The sequence below is a fragment of the Scomber japonicus genome, chromosome 1 (genome assembly GCF_027409825.1).
Source record: "Scomber japonicus isolate fScoJap1 chromosome 1, fScoJap1.pri, whole genome shotgun sequence".
Classification (NCBI taxonomy): domain Eukaryota; kingdom Metazoa; phylum Chordata; class Actinopteri; order Scombriformes; family Scombridae; genus Scomber; species Scomber japonicus.
The window spans coordinates 21820708-21837333 of record NC_070578.1 but is presented as its reverse complement, the minus strand read 5'-3'; the positions used below and the strand labels follow the sequence as shown (position 1 = coordinate 21837333).

The window sequence follows — 16626 nt, the reverse complement described above, 5'->3', positions numbered from 1 at the left end:
TCAGAAAAAAAAGATGTCATTTTCCACTCCAGCAGTTGAGCACTGTAAAGAGGCTTAGAGAGCTGGTAAAGCAAAGAGGCGTGCCTGATATAATAGATATTTCACAGGCTGGCATCACAACCAAGCTGCCCTTACTGGCTACACCATATACACTGCTCAATCGTGCAAAAAATCTCAAACTATACTTCAAAGCCTACCACTTTTCCCCTTCCTGTTTATTGATTAGATAGAGCTCTTGTTCAGTAATTGTGCAGTAAATCAAGCATGGTGAGCACTAATCTCAACCCCGGGAGGAAAGTGTTAAAGGTAAAACCTGCTGAAAAGTGCATAATTACAGTGCTGTGTTCAGCCAGGAGAGAGAATATACTCCTCCCTCTCACATTTCTCACTCACTGCCTGCCTGCGCAACCAGAGGCAAAGGGGAGAGGGGTTGGCAGAAGAGCAACGGGAAGTGTATACAGTTTCTAACCACCTCTCACTCCCTGCCTTACTCTTTCAATCCTTCTCCCTCTCAGTGCATTCCCGACCAAAGCGCCGGGGGCGCCATGCTTGTAAAGAAACCACAGCCTTTTGAGTGCCTCTTGTATTTACAAACGGAGGCATGTTGGAATCAAAGGCATTACCACATGACATAACACATTAAACAGTTGGCAGATTGAGAATTTATAGACTGAATAGATAGTGAGTGGGGTAAACAAGAATAGTGCTATTGTTGGACCAGTTCAGCTAGCTATACTCAGTATGAGAGCCAAACTTACCTAAACCAGAGACCAAGGTAGGAGTCAACAGCAGCAGCTCCCTCCTTTCCCTTGCTTTGTCTTCCCTCTTAACACACAGCTCAGGCTATACTCCAGGTGGAGACAGCTATCACTTTCCCATCAACTTCCTGTTCCTCTTGTCTCCCCGCCCCCCCTTTTTTCTCTGCTCTCTCACTCCCAGCTGCACAACTTGATTTTCTGTGCCATGTTTGAAGAAATACAAAGCTATATGTTTCACCTATCTTCTGAAACAGTAAAATCTGCTGTTAAGAAACTTTTTCTCTCCTCGTTCCTCTTTCTCTTATCCACCTGTGCCAACACTTCCCCCATGTTGCTGTTCTGCCTAATCTCACCTCAGTTTTTATTTCACCTTCATCAGCAGGGACCTAAAAATAAATGATAAATGGAATATGATATTTTAAAGTCTTATCTCTTATCTGTTCTTACAGGGTAATAATAGGGTAGTTAATCCTGCAGATCCTACTCAAATTGATTAATCAGCACATGCAGACAATCAAATAAATGATTAATATTCCCCAGTCCTGTGGTCGGACAGTTACCCTGAAACCATCAGTAATAATTCAGTAACCCTTCCCAGACCACAGGCTGCAGCTAGTCAGCCTCACTCAGCATCAGCCCTCTGATGTTCAGCAAGACTTTGAACTCCCTGCACACAAACTCAGACACAACAGGGGTAAAATAATCTGGTCTACTCTCTCTTGACTCCTCCTACAATGTCTGCCTACCTGATCACACTCACACAACGTATGCAATATATACAACATATTTTAGGGGAAAATACAGCTGCATACAGGACAAGGGACACACTACCTGACTCCTATTCATTATAGCAGCATACCTTTATTTTACTGGAGAGGGCTATAGGAATATATATGGATAGTCTAGTTTTTCAATGACTACAATACATCCTGTGAACACAGTTAGGCTTTGTCAAATCATATCATTACAATACATACAATACAATACAATTAAAATAACCACATAGTTGTACAAAAAAAGCACATCGCAAAAACACCTCCTTTAAGAGCAAATGCATACCTGAACTGCTATGTTACGTAAGTGCTAGGTGAAGTGCCTAGAAAAATAATGCCACCGTGTTCCCACAGCTAGAGAACCAGATGTCTCTTGGCATTCACGCAGACTGACAGAGAGACAGGCTTTTTAAGCAGCAACTGTCCCAGGCCTCACCACACTGAGCACACCCTGTCCTGCTGGTGGACAAAGGGGGGAATCACCATTGAAAAAAGGCCTTCTTTTCTCTCCCATTACCCATGCTATTCTTCCTCCCACAGAGGTCAGTGAACAGCCATCTTCATGGCGCTCCTCTGCATCTGCCAGCTATAACTGTTATTAATCAGGCAGAGGGCCAGAGGCAGAAGAGAGCACCTCTTGCTCCCCCACATTTGCAGGGAATGAAGGGTAGTGGTGGGGGCTGGGGGCTGGGATAGGAAAGGAGATATATATGTGTATGTATGTTTTGGGGGGGCACTTGGTAAACACTGCTTGTAGGTGGAGAATGTCTCTGCTCTTAGTGGGCCTGAAGTGCTATAACGGTGGATGTGTGTGTGTATGCCTGCCAGTATTTGGACACATGAAGTTATGCAAAGCCAGTACTCTACTCCAACAAACACACACATACACAGTATACACACTGCCTCACCCCACCCTAATCCCTCCTCACTGCTGTACAGGAGACTTGGCCTTTGTGTTGCGTCTGACCAGCTGGTTGCCAGAATCAGCATGTGCAGCTGTCTACTGTGACGAACACTACTCTACCGCCATGAGGACACAGTGACTCTTCAATGCGCTGCTATGTTTTAATATGACTGCCTGGCATTACTACAGCCATTCAAAATCCATCTAAGAAGCCACTGACCTCGGGGGAGTTTACACAGGCTGAGAGCAGGTTGAGTTTTATCTATAACACATACTGATGGCCTTTAACTAGTGTCTGAGAACCTTGGAGGGTAGCGCTATAAGAACTAGACTCACAACTGGGTGAAGACCAAGCTTTCAGAGTTTGAGTGGCCATTCAGTACTCTTGCCAATATGTCTCATGATATATAGCTTTGTCTTTAATAGGTATGAGCATGGTGTGTCGGGCAGTGTCATGAAAAAGCCCCAGTTTTATATAAGCGTTACAGTTCACTTTGATCTCCTCTCTTGCTCCACTGTTTATAAATCAGCCACACAAATATTTATGAGCGGAACGAGGAAAATGGCTGGTCTGGTTTGTATCTCTGCCCTCCTTCCCTCCCTCCCTACTGTGTTCCCTCCCTCTCCCTGTGGCTGATGTGTGTATGAGGCCACCGCAGACACAGAGCGAGAGTATAGGCCCCAGGCCACATCCATCATATCTGCTCTGTCTCTGGCTATTGTGTGGCCCCAGAAAAGGCTGACCTATCCAGACCGAGTAATAAGAGCGACAGCCCATTTAGTATGAATAAAAGAGAAAACTACAAAAATATGGCGTCATTACAGACAAGTAGCATACATTCTCGGTTAAACCTATGAAATGATGCATAATAGTTATACAAGTATAATGTGAGTGCACTATATGCACATAATTAAGAGAAAAGGCATGCACGTCAATGTAACTGTTCGCTTTATGTGGTTTGTGCTCACAAGCATGCATCCGTGCCCCTGACTAATGCATCACTAGTTCATCTGTAACAAAGCTCAATAAATTAATACTTCCATGTTCAATACATATTCCCTCTGCCTCCCTTTAAGCTCACCTATCTGTTTCTGCCTACAACACACACAATAGGACAGACCCAGAGCTTCTGGATCCATACGCTTTAATTGCTCCCCCCAGCCCTGACCTCTGATCCAGATCATTCTGATATACAACATCTCTATTAAATTGGGAAGTAGGTAAATATTCTTCTAATGACACTCAGTTCTAGCGACACCACTGAAAATGGAGGCGAAAAAAAGAAATCAATCTTCTTTTTTTCTTTTTGCCCTTCGCTGACTCTATTAGTTCCCTTTTTATCTGAGGGTTGACTCCAAAAATGTGGCACAATGTGACTACTCTCATTTTGACACGCTGATGGACTTTACTGAGATGCATTTTGGTAATGAGGAGATTACAAACCTATGCTCAGAAGGAAATATCTTTTGAACAGCATCTTGACTGTCCTTCACGTAACACATTGGGGTTGCTGAGCCAATATAAAAAAGTCAGACAACCTTTATCTAAACTGGACAGAATGTTGATCCTGCAGTCTATACTTTAGATAATTTAAAAGATAATGCGGTTAAAACGGGAAAGAGACAAATTCTACCAAATGTGGTTGAGTTTTATGCAAGTCTGTATGTGTGTGAGTATGTGTGTGTTTGCAGTGTACAGTAAGAGCTGATAAATTGCATGTGTGTGTCCGTGGGCAGGGGATGGGGGGGGGGGGGGGGGGGGGTAGAGAGGGGCTGGTAGTGGTGGACTGGCTTGTCGATCGATGCAGTGATTGGCAGTTAATGGCTTTTCCTGTTCTGCCTTGGTAACCCTGGCCTGATGGCTGTTGCTTCTGATCAGAGATGGCAGATGGTGTTTGATTTTTGTATATAAACCCCTGACTTTGTGGAGATGGCTTCATCATGTTTAATGATTTAAAAGTTAAGTTGAATACTGGGAATACTCCAATGCTGGATCTCTCATTTAAAAAGCCCTAAACTCCCTTCCAGATGTGAGAACTGATTTCTCTTAACTACATGCACAACTCGTGGTTAGTATTCTACAATAAGCCACTCAATACTTAACTAATAAATTATTAGAATGAAATTGACAACACATACAGTACACTCTCCCCCATTTATGATATCTAAACATTTCAATCAGACCTCATCTTAGGCTGCTCAGTCACAAACTACCTCCTGATTTAAATAGACCACTCAAAGAATCAATAATCCCCTATGATCAAATATAATCCTAAATACCAAAAGACCTATCACTAAATTGTTCCATCATTTTTACCCAACCAGTCAGTGATGACAGTGCAGACTAGGAACTGAGCTTTCGAAAAAAAGGAGAAAAAGATGTAAATGGAGGAACACTGAATGATAAGCTTTATTTGATGTGTAAGAGAAGATGGTAGAAAACCAGAGTACACAGACCAGGTTCTGGGATCTCTGATTTTTTAGAGTAGTTTCATGTTCTGAAAGGTTTTCCTTTATATGGCTCATCACCTCAACAGTTTCGACTGCTTAAGGCTTAACTGTATGTTTTAAGTTGATTTAATATCCCATAACTCGCCAAAAGTTCAAAAATAACTAGAAACATGAAGGTGAAAATATCTAAATTGTGTGGAAAGACTACTCTTGATAAGTACAGTAAGGAGTAAATATATTAGAAAAGAGAGGGAATGCATGTGTGTGAAATGATGATAGTGTGTCATGCATGTGACAGATATGTGTATGTGAGCGAGAGAATGAGAGAGAGAGAGAGAGAGAACGAGAGAGAGAGAGAGAGAGAGAGAGAGAGGGAGATTTAGGTCACACTGGGACTGACAACTGCAAAATTAATACACCCTTACTCCTGCAACATCAACACATAAATACTTTGCATTACTGAACTTATTAAGATGCTCTCTCTCTCTCTCTCTCTCTCTCTGTCTCTCTCTCCCCACCAGCCTTGCGCCTTTCAGCATGCAAATTAATACATTGATCATTTGAATAATAATTTGCATTCCAGATCTCACAATTTCATGTTCAAACTTTAACGGCTCCCAGAGTTCTCATTTAAACAGTAGCTGCACAGACAGTCCTTATGGTTCAAATTATTTCAACATGACTACTCCAACCTAACAAGCATAAATTAAGGAAATTCCTATCTGGTGACAGAGATAGGCCATCTGAAGGGAGGATTCAAGTTTGAATTATTCAGCAGTCCTTAATTTCAGTGTTGATTGAATGTGTTGACATTATAAAAAAGAGTTTGTGGGGCGGGCTGGGAAGGCAGTGAGGGATAGTATATAATCTAGGAGTGAGCCTCGGAGTTCAGTGGCTATGGAGACTTCCTCTGCTGTCTGTTTCTCTGAAGAGATCTCAGAGGAAAGAGGCCTCTGTAAATCAGCATGAGATTGAAGAGGACTTTATAAAACACAAATGTGTGAAACTGCTTATACTGAACAAAAACCTGCACTTCAGTCCTTTGCTTTCACCAGCTTTGGCTAGTAAAGAAAAACTTCAGACAGTGTGACCCTGAGGTTTGCCACATAAACGAAGCAGGGTGAAGTGAAGGTGAGCAAGGAACAGAGATGATATGTGGAGGGTGGAGCTTAAAGGCATGATAGTTAAAGTTTTTTTTTCTTCCAACACCACTCTGTCTATTCTGGGCATCAGTTTGTCATGAAGGAATGTGAAGGCCATAAAGTATCGGCGCCCTTGAGAAGCTGAAGAGCATTCTTGTCCCCAACTCTTAAAGCTGTCTCCCTCTCTTTCAGTCACTATCACTTTCCCCAACTCGCTCCCCTTCTCTCTTATTCCCGCAGTAAGTTTAAAGTAGAACACAGGTGTAGAAGACGACACCCGTGGGAAAGATAACATTTGGGAACATTCCTGGTGTTAAAAAAGGACTTTTTTTCCTGATATTCTTCAACTGAAGGACTATGTAATTGCCTCGGTTCCAAGACTATGCCTTTGTCCCCTTTGAGCTTCCACCCCACACTCCCCATACCTCTTACATCACCACCTAGTCATTTCCATATAATAATTTAAACAAGAGATTCTATTCTCTGCTGCTTTTTTTCATTTTCATCTTTTCATTTTTTTCCATCTTTTGTATTGAAGAATAAAAGGCATGATGAGAAAACAAGGTGCAAAATTATATTTTCCAGAGGCCCCAATAAAAACCGCATGACACCCTGGGCTGCACCGCTTAATTACAAAAGGATGAAATCTTTTCTTCTACATCTGGAGAAAACGTTGTCTGCATAACACTGATAGATTTACAGCTCCCAGTTCTAACCCTGGACTCCAGCACACAGCAATTAGCCAAATCATGGATGGACAACCAGTGTCATTAAGTTCAGGAAGAGATGGATATTCTCTGTTGGCACAACAGAAAATGCATCTAAGGCCTCACTGTTTCAAATAAACATTCTACCCAGAGAATTGACCACATGGTGGATGGTTCATTTTCACTCAAGCCTTAACAGTGGTCATAAAGAGGTGAGGCTAACTTTTCACTGCACAGGCTATTTCATGTCAGATTTTGTGCTAGATAACCCATCCAAAATAGACTACTTTGAGGAAAGCATGCTTGCAGGCATCAGCATCTCAAAGACCCATCAACAGCAACAAACAGCCAATGAAATCCAGGCGAGAAATTACTGAAGTTCTGCAATTCAACAGTAATTGATGCAGTACAAAATGGAAAGACCTTAAGGGCAGATTTGCTAAAACAAAGAAAATGCTAGGTAAAATAAGAACAGCACATGTTTTGTGCCTTTAGGAGCAATTAAAATGGCTGCAGAACTGTAAATCAAGCTTGGATTAGAATCTGGCTGCCTTCAAACAACAAACCCAACAGACTGGACAGTTAGGCAAAGAGTTTTGTATGTTGTCAGATGTTTAATGTGCTCAATTACCATAATTTTAAATACAAGCCCTGTATATAAAATTGCTTAACACTCCTTACATTATTGTGATGTTTTGTTACTTAAACATCCTTTTGGCCATACAAGTGGAACATTACAAGCAACAGAAATGAAACAACAACCAGGGCCACATATCCATCATTCAGTAAAATTTATCTGTCCCACAACTCTACTCTGTAGGCCAAACCCAAACAGAAGACAAGTCCCTGTGTACTCATCCTGGTACATAAGACCTCCTCCCTTCTCCTCATCTGTCTCACCCTACCTTGCTTTCATGTACAGCTCCAATGAACACAGACCTCAGAGCTGAGTAGTTTTGTGGCCCTGACCACTCGGAGACCATTAATCTGGTGGCTAAGCCACTGATGCATTGATGGCACAGAGCTGGTAAGCCTGCCTGCCTCACTTTCTCCATCCCTTTAGCTTAGGCGCTATATAGATTCACAGGAGTCTCCACCTGGCCTCATCAAAGCAGAGTTTACCTGCCAATTGCCACTATTACTCTTTCAGGTGCTGTGGCCACAAGTTGCCGGATGCATTGATCAGTTCAACACTTCATTCAAGTCACAATGACCGCACAGTTCCTTTGCAAGCAACTAAAAATACATATTTCCAGACAAAAGCAATCCTCTCTCTTATTACGGCTCTATCTTTCACATTACTATACATTAGGGGTGTGACGATACACTAAGCTCACGAGACGAGACACGATATTGGGTTCACGAGATCGAGACGAGACAAGATTTTAACTGTATTTTTAAGAAAACTTCAATGAGGAAATAAATGACTGTTCTTTTATTTGAAATTCACAAAATGGAAACTGAATTGAAATGTTTTAATCATCTTGTAATGAATCACTTTAGTTCTACTTTCTAAATATATAATTATCATATGCAGTATGCAGCACTGTAAAAGGTTTCTCCATATAGATATTTTATAGATTTTGGTATTTATGGAAATAACAACCATAAATACAAAAGTTAGATACAATCACAAATACTAAAAAGTAAATTATAAAGCTTAGAAACAATTCTAATATATAAATATAAATTAAATAAAGAATCCAATTATCACAAATTATAACATATTGCTAATAAAAAAAACACAGAAATAAAAGTAAATTGCACAAATTCTGTATCACATAAATACACAAGTAGAACAACATAAATTATGTTATAATTTGGTAGTGTGACTCATTTTACTTTTTGCATCATTAGGCTTCCATAGCTCCAAAGAAGACATGAGAAATATCGCCGCGTTTTCGTCTCGCGATATCTCGTCACACATCTACTTTACATTACTACATTAAGTACATGAGCAACTAAGTGTTTCGAAACACATGCAGAAGCTTTCATTTTACAACTAAGAATACAAGGAATGAGGGTCGTATTGAGGTGCTTTATAGACTAGTAAATGCCCCAAATTAGTAATTGAAGGAATATCAGTATTAATACTACAACAGTATATCTTTTTTTCTGAGCCTGTAGACTACCACTCATAATTCTAGAAATTAGCTTGACCATGAAACAACACAGGCAAAACAGTTAATAGGGATGTTTGGTTATTGCAAACCATGAAAAGGTCTTTATCAATAACTTCAATCTGGGTATTCATCACAATTTAATTATTTAGGGTGACTACTTAATACATTATGAGTTCATAGGAAATTGTAGAGGCTGTGGAAAGAAGAAAGGACCATGACTGATGTGTCTGTAATGACATCTTTACAAAACAGATTGAAGAGAAATTTAATCTGGGAAAACTCCAAGTGTCTTCTTTTTTATGGAAGCTGGATCAGTTCATTCAATAAGAGAATCAGTGTGTTGACAATAACATTAGCAGTACTTTGCTCCTTAGCGAGGAGCAAGAAACAAGCTAAGACTAAAGGTAAAAGTAGAGAGTGGAATGGGGGTGCAGATGAAGATTTAGTTGAGGAGAATGTTTAGTTTTCCAGTAGGGTTGGATTAAAGATATTTAACCTTAAGCAGATCACCACACTAGACCACCCATTGGTTCACTATCTATACTGGTTTGTATTGTGGGTAATGTGTATTTGTTGTGTTTATGAAGTTTTCTAGAGAAACAAAAAAGGATACAAAGTGAGAGAAGGGTGGAAAAAACTCAAAGAATGCAGAATGGAGGGATATAGAGTCTAGCATGTATGACAGGAATGTCTAAGAAACTGTTTCTTGTCTTGTCTAACTATAACTATATAGTTATAACTATATATATGTATATATATATATATATATATATATATATATATATATATATATATAAACTATATATCAACATATATAATCGCCTATTGCCAACACTAAGTGGAACTTCACCTTAAACTATGGTCAACCCTGTCACAAGAACTAACATATCCTTGCCTCGTTTTCCTTCCCTTCCTCAAACACCAATCTGCCTTTTCAGTTTATTGGGCTGGGGATAACGAGGTCAACAGCTTCCTTGCAATATTGGCTCTGTTGCTTCTGCCAAAAAAAAAAGAGAAGGCAAATCAAATAATCATTAACACAATGACCAAGGGTCTGTAACTCTCCTTTCTCTAGTCCTACTATGGCTCAGTGTGATGGAACTCAGAAAATGCATCTCCATCTCCATCACAGACCCAGTACGGACAATCTTGTCTGTAATGCACTGGGCTCTTTTAGGTACAACGGTCATGGTAAACAGCTGTTGAAAATTACCTAGAATGAGCAAGCTTCCTTGTCTAAGCAACCTTCCTCTACCCTCTTTTGCCTTCTTTCACTGTCACTTTTAAAGTCCCAGCAACACACACAGTAGGGCAACTGCACATCCAATCACCAGTAGCAGAGGCAGCAGCAGCAGCAGCATCAGCAGCTGTGCAACGGGTCAGAGCCTGACCCTTTCCCTGGCCTTCTCAAGAGGTGGGAGCTAGAATAGTTGTGAAATTCTTGCACACTGCCAAACACTAAGCCCTACTAGCCCCCCTTACTTGCCAGACAGCCCCTTTCTGCAATCCACCCTGTGTTTTTGCTGTATGCCACTCTTTCCTTGTTCCACCCACCACTCAAAGTAACTGAGATCTGTTTGACGCAGGAATCTATAGTTTAATTCCCCACTGGCAACCACTGACACAAATATGGGGAACTGGGGTTTAGGATCATGGCTGTGTTGACTGAAGAGGTGTTACAGGGGCCCAAACAGTATTTAAATAGTTCCTTAATGTGATGTTATGCCTTTGCTCACATGTACATCACTTGTATATAATCATATTATAAGAACATCTCTATGAGTGTTTAAAATGGCAAAATTCATAAGCTCTATGTTGTCATGTTCTAGCACTTTAGATTATAAGATTGTTTGGTGTGTGTGTGTGGGTTGGGGGGATTGTGTCTATTTGTGTGCATTCACACGCTTGGGCATGTGAAAGGAGAGAATGGGCTGTCTCCCAGGATGTGCAGCGAGCGCTTTATTAGAGCGGTAGTACCAGTAAATCAGAGCTCAGCTCTTCCTGGAACTGCTGCAACCTTTCCCACTGAGCACTATTACTGAACAATCATAGGCTAGCCATGATAATTAGCAGAGTATCTATCCTTCCCTCCTGTCACCCCCCCCCCCCCTCTCCTGTCTGTCTCTCCATCCTCCTCTTACCTCTCCTCTTCTTAGAAATGTCTGGTGGGTGAGTGGGTAAGGCCAGGCGCCCACTAGATGTAATTTCACCAGAGACATCTCACATTACCTGCCGTAATTTTTGTCTTGATGTTGGCCAGCGTGACAATTGGGCTCATTCACCAAAAAACATACAGACATCTCAGAACAATTGAGTAGCTTGGGAGACGATTTAAACATGGATGTGCTGAACCATAGCAAGAGGCCAGAAGATTCGATATCAGGTCGATGTGTGAAACTTATCTGGTAAACCAAAATCAGCTATCATCTAGCAGGCACTTGGCCTAAGTCTTTGTCTCTGGACGCAAAGAAGAACCCAAGGGGGGAAAGGCCACAACTGATCCAAACACGACTTTGTCTCTTTCCTGAGGCAAAATTACGCACTAGCTTTATTTGATAGCAAAACTGCAATATTTATCTAGAGCTGGAACCTATTTGTGGTTGTACCCCAACTACAGATTATAGTATAGTGCAAGAGGATTGGAATCAATCCTGGTAGTTATACTCATTAATGTGGAGAGGTCATCACGGCTTGAATTCCTGAGTCTGAGAAGGCAGTGCTTCTGCTGAGTAGGATCATCAGTGAAACACCTTAATGCCTTTTCAAGTAACCACTAATCCCTTCATTTACATTACAGCCTTTTTTCGTCTATTTGCTCTCTGCAGAGTGTAGACATTTTCTTTCCTCAGTGTTCACTAATTCTTTTGGATTGCACTGAAGGGTAAAATAAGAGCAGTAACTCCATCCAAGATACAGATGTATTGTGTTCTTTAATGGTCCAGCCGCTGGGCTCCACTTAACACTATGATGGTGCAGTTAAAAGTGTAGAACACATGATTGAAAGCCCTGTTCTCATATGCAAGGAGCAGAGAGTGTATTTGACTGTGTGTAAGCCAGGGAAAGAGATAGGTGAAAAGTTTGTATAGTTATGTGTGTGCTTAATAAAGCTGGACCAGGATGTTGGGGGGGGTGGGGGTGTCAGGACTTTCTTAGTTAAAGATTCCCCATCTGATAGTGACAGCACTTTCTCCCTTTCTTTCCATGGCCAAGCGGCATCTGGAGTGGATTTTGTGTGAGCAGACACCGAGGAACATGATTACATTCGGCTAACTGCGCTCTAAACTGATTATGCATGTGCCAAGCTAATGGACTACATTTGCAAGAGGAAAAATAACATCTAATCAATCTCAATTACCGCCGATTGCACCGGCCCCCGAGACAAGGAAGGTAGCCAGCTAACCCCCCCCTCAATGCTCCTCCCCTTTCGCCCTACCCTTGACTGGAAGCTGAGGCCTGTGGCTGAGTCTGTTTAGGCCCCACCCATTCTGTCTGGCCAGAGCAGCCAGGGCCAGAGAGCTGGATTAATTCCATTCATCTCACCTCCACACTGAGGCCTGCTGCTGGTGGTATAAGGGCTATCATCTTCACATATTACAAACATAGATAACTATAAAATGAGAGCAGAAGCTGAGTTTATTCAAGATGAAGAGAGTGTTCTAACAGCAAAGTACACAAACTAACGCTTAGGTTGGAATCTGGACACCATAACAGAGCCCATCTGTTTGTGTTTAAGAGAAACCATTCTTGGGGCAGATGGGTGACCATCATGCTATCATCAGAGCCACTTAAAACCGTTTGGTCCATGGGAAAAAGAGAAGGTGAAAGTTGTGTTCGGCGCACGGGGGTGTATTGGCAGAACACAGAGAGCTGAGAATGGGTATCTCTCAGCTGAGAACACAGTACACAGAGGAAGACAGCATCACCCCCCACTGTGTGGTGGTCTGAGCGGTCAGGATGAGTTGCTGGATGTTTCTGTGGTCTTTTGGAACATTCCAATACATGGGGTGGTGGGGGTGATATTTTTAGAAAGCCCTAATATGGGCCACATACCACAGACTCTCAAATTATCCCATCCAGTTTAGCCCTCAGTTTAAACCTTCCTTTTTAATTCCAGTAATTACAGGCTCCAATTTATATGGAGCTGTGCACACAAAGGGCCTGTTTAATGCAAACCAGTTTGATTTGGGTGAAGTGTCCCAAGCATCTCCCACATCATACATCTGTTTATGCTGACTTGATGATTTATTTTCTCCCCAAAAAGGTTAAAAATTGTGCTATTTGCATCAGATTTATTTGGGGAGGAATAAATGAATGGTGATTTTCCTTTTTCCGTCCTTGCATAATATACCAAGTTGGGTTTATAGGCTTGTGGCCCACTGTGGGTTTCTGCCTGTCAGTATCTCTACCAGGATAGTAAATTAAATGCAGTGCGAAGACTGTGACATTGTCAAGTGGGGAGCCAGTGCTCCCAAAAAGCCTCACAACCATGTACTTGTTGTCCACTAATCACATTTGTGAATCATAAAATTCTGTAATAATTATTGTCAACTAGTGTACATCTTTGTTTTTGAGTTGTGTCTGGGATGAGGCGAGCTTATGAGGACTGGGGTGTCTCGAGGTGAGAGAGCAGGTAATTTCTGGACAAATGCACACACTCTTACTCAGAAGATCAATTGGTTTTAAGAAATATGGAGCCAACTTAAGAGGCTTAAGTCATAAAAAATGATCATGCCTGGATGTGTTGTACATATTTAATCCCCCACAGCCTGAGCAGCAGTATGACATATGTCTCTTCTCTCTTAAAAACTTGAGCGGAAAAAGAGACAGAGGAGGAAAAAAAGCTGTTTCTCTTTTGCCTTTTGGGCTCACAGCGAAGTGGAAACCATGCATATAATGTAATATAAACTGCATCATATCCTGTGAGACAAAACAAGTCTCTCCCTCCAAAGGTGTGAGGAGGAGAGAGAGGATGTCAGGGCCTGTCTATTTTGGTCTAATGTGAGGCTGTCATTGGAATGTGGGCCAGGGTATGTCCAGGAGAGGATGACCATGGGCTTGGAAAACACAAGGACATATGCTTTTCTGCTGTCTCACAAATTACTCAACACATTCGCATATATGCTGAATATTTGTATGTGTCCATAATTGCCCTGTGCATATGGAAATGCTCCTGCTGCCCTCTCTTGTGCAAACCATAGACCAACAAGCCAAACTATACATTCTACCTTCAACACCTTCTGTGTCCCCTGGCCCTCTTCAACAACTTTACTAGGAGCCCTGCATCTCACCTTCCCCTTTAACAAAACACTGAAAATCTCTCTTTCACTGTTATTTTAGTACAAAGGTCTTGTGAAAAAGGAAACCTCTCTGCCACGTCAGTGGTTCTGAGGAACCATTCATAATGCTGACTGATTTTCAAATAGACAGCCTTTTTGAGTGGGTTTACAATAAATGGACCTATTTTTTCATGTGATTAAAATCACCATGCTTAAAGAAACACATTTGTCATTGACCTTTTAATAACTCCTCTCTAAAATAGGTCAAACCATAAAATAATACAAAAATGGCAAGCAATAGAATAGCTTAAATAGTTTTCCGTGTTTACTTTTTAAGAGTTAAACACTTGATAATGGAGTAGGCTTACTGTAAATAAAAAGCCACACCTACTAGAGGGAGACAGTGCACATCACAGTGGATTATATTTTAGATTCTGTTGGTGTGTATGTAGTGTAAGCTTACCGGGAGTATGTGTTTTCAGTGTTTGTATGTGTTTTGTTGTGTGTGTTTGTGTCTCTGTGTGTGTGTGAGCAGCTATGCCAGTTTGGGTTAAGCGCAGAGTGGCCGAAGCCGCAGACACACAGGATAGGTACCTAAGTGGAATCAGGCCTGTTAGATTTATGGCCATTTGTTCTGAGAGTGTTCATCCATTGGCTATTATGGAATGATTAGAGGAGAAGGTGAAGCTCCAAGTCCAGCAAAAATCAATACGGCTGTCGAGAACGATTCAGTCTTTCCTGCTCCGAGGAGTATTAGCACCAAACCTCTGTCTCCTCACACTTCTTCATTCGTCTCCAAGTGATTCACCCCTAAGCCTCCAAATCAGCTTCACCTGCCATGTTCTTCTCATGCCAGCAGTGTGGCGCTACTTCTGTATCACTACTGGGAAAGTAAGGGTTACTCAACAAAGCTATCATCCATGCCTTGGTAGAGCAGCGAGGTTAGTGCAGTGGGCACGCACTAGAACATTTAATGTCTTGTGGAGGAGTATCAAGTTAGCAGGGAGAGGATTAAAGACACATTTGGCCATTTATGTAGTTCAATTGAATGATGAATACTCCCAAATGTGACACAAAAACTACTTATCTCAGTCATATTATAGCACCTCAAATGATGTGATAATACAGACAGCATTAACATACCACAGGTTCGCTATTTTGCTGCCTGTAAAAGTCAGATTTGTGGTTATAAATGTCCATGCTACTGACATCCCATCTCTTTTGCATGCTCTTATCCCCATGGTATGGATATATTTGTGATTATATGAAAATTGTGATACACTGTAAAGACATGTTGAGTAGTACTTGTGATGAAGGAGCTTGAAAACCACTAACCTTGTAGAGTTTGAGACTAGCCTCATGCCGGGAATTGACGGTGTGCATCCTCAATTTCTCCAGGCTGTTAGTGTAGTAGTCGCAGGCATTGCACTTCAGGTGCACTGGATTGCCTATGGCCACACATTTCAGACGCCATTCGTTGCCTTTGCCCCCTTCTTTGATGTGGGCCACCAGCTGGTACTTTTGAACATGCTTGTCTGTCTTGCAGTGCAGCTGGAAGTTGGCCTTAAGCTGAGTGGTGTAGTGGCACAACTTGCACTGGTGAGAGTCGCCCACCACAGCACGCCACTCCTCCTCTGGTAGGCTGCGTTCAGCTCCCATGTGCATACCAAGCACATCCAGGTTGTCAGTGGTGAAGCGGTTGCACACAGCGCATTGAAAGAGCTTGAGGGAGGGGTCGCTTGTTTGTGATAGACTTTCTCCCAGGGTCATCAGTTCTTCAGATACTAACTGCCCACCACCCAGCCGCACGTCCATAGGGATCTCTCCACCTACTAGAATGTGTGGGGAACACAAAGAGAGCCAGAAAGAAAGAGGAAAAGGACAAAGAAAGCAATTTAGATGCTTGCATACATACACTTATCATGATGCTCGACATATTCAAGCTTCCGGTCTCAATAATTTTACAGATCACTTTATCTCTCAGTTATTAACCTCAGGATGTGGACAAATATTATTTTATTAGTCTGAGATTGTTCCAGGTGGAAGTACAGTGTTTCCCAAAGAAAGTATTAGTTTGAACCACTCCCATGCTTAACATCTCAGGGAAAATAAGAATCTTCAACTTTGAAAAAACATGCTCTCCTGTCTGTCAGTCTGATATTGCATGGGGAATAATGTGCATTTATTTATTTATGGATCTATTCCTATCCTTGTTGTAGCTAGGAAAATAAGAAAAAGCATCCTGGACTTTCCCATAGGGACCAAAACCTCACACATCCAGAGAGCAAATGTCACCATGTTTGGGCTGGTGCATTTTAATGACCTGCCTGTAAATCAACTCCAGAGGCCAAAAGCTTCACAGTAAAAGTTATTTTATCATTACTGAAGATCTAAGGAGCTCCAAAGCACACATTACTGTAAATCGCCCTTATTCACTACATAATAACAAAATCCACTTCTCTGCTTGTATTCTTCTGCTGCTTTCTCTCCAG

The 16626-nt window shown here is 41.6% G+C and overlaps 1 protein-coding gene across 1 annotated transcript in view; it reads right to left on the bottom strand.

The window, feature by feature from the left end:
• zfhx3b (zinc finger homeobox 3b) overlaps window positions 1-16626 on the bottom strand; it is an 89759-nt gene that overhangs the window by 67643 nt on the left and 5490 nt on the right. Inside the window, exon 3 of the mRNA XM_053316033.1 lies at window positions 15470-15966. Coding sequence (XP_053172008.1) covers window positions 15470-15966 — 497 coding nt within the window. The remainder of the gene's footprint in view (window positions 1-15469; window positions 15967-16626) is intronic.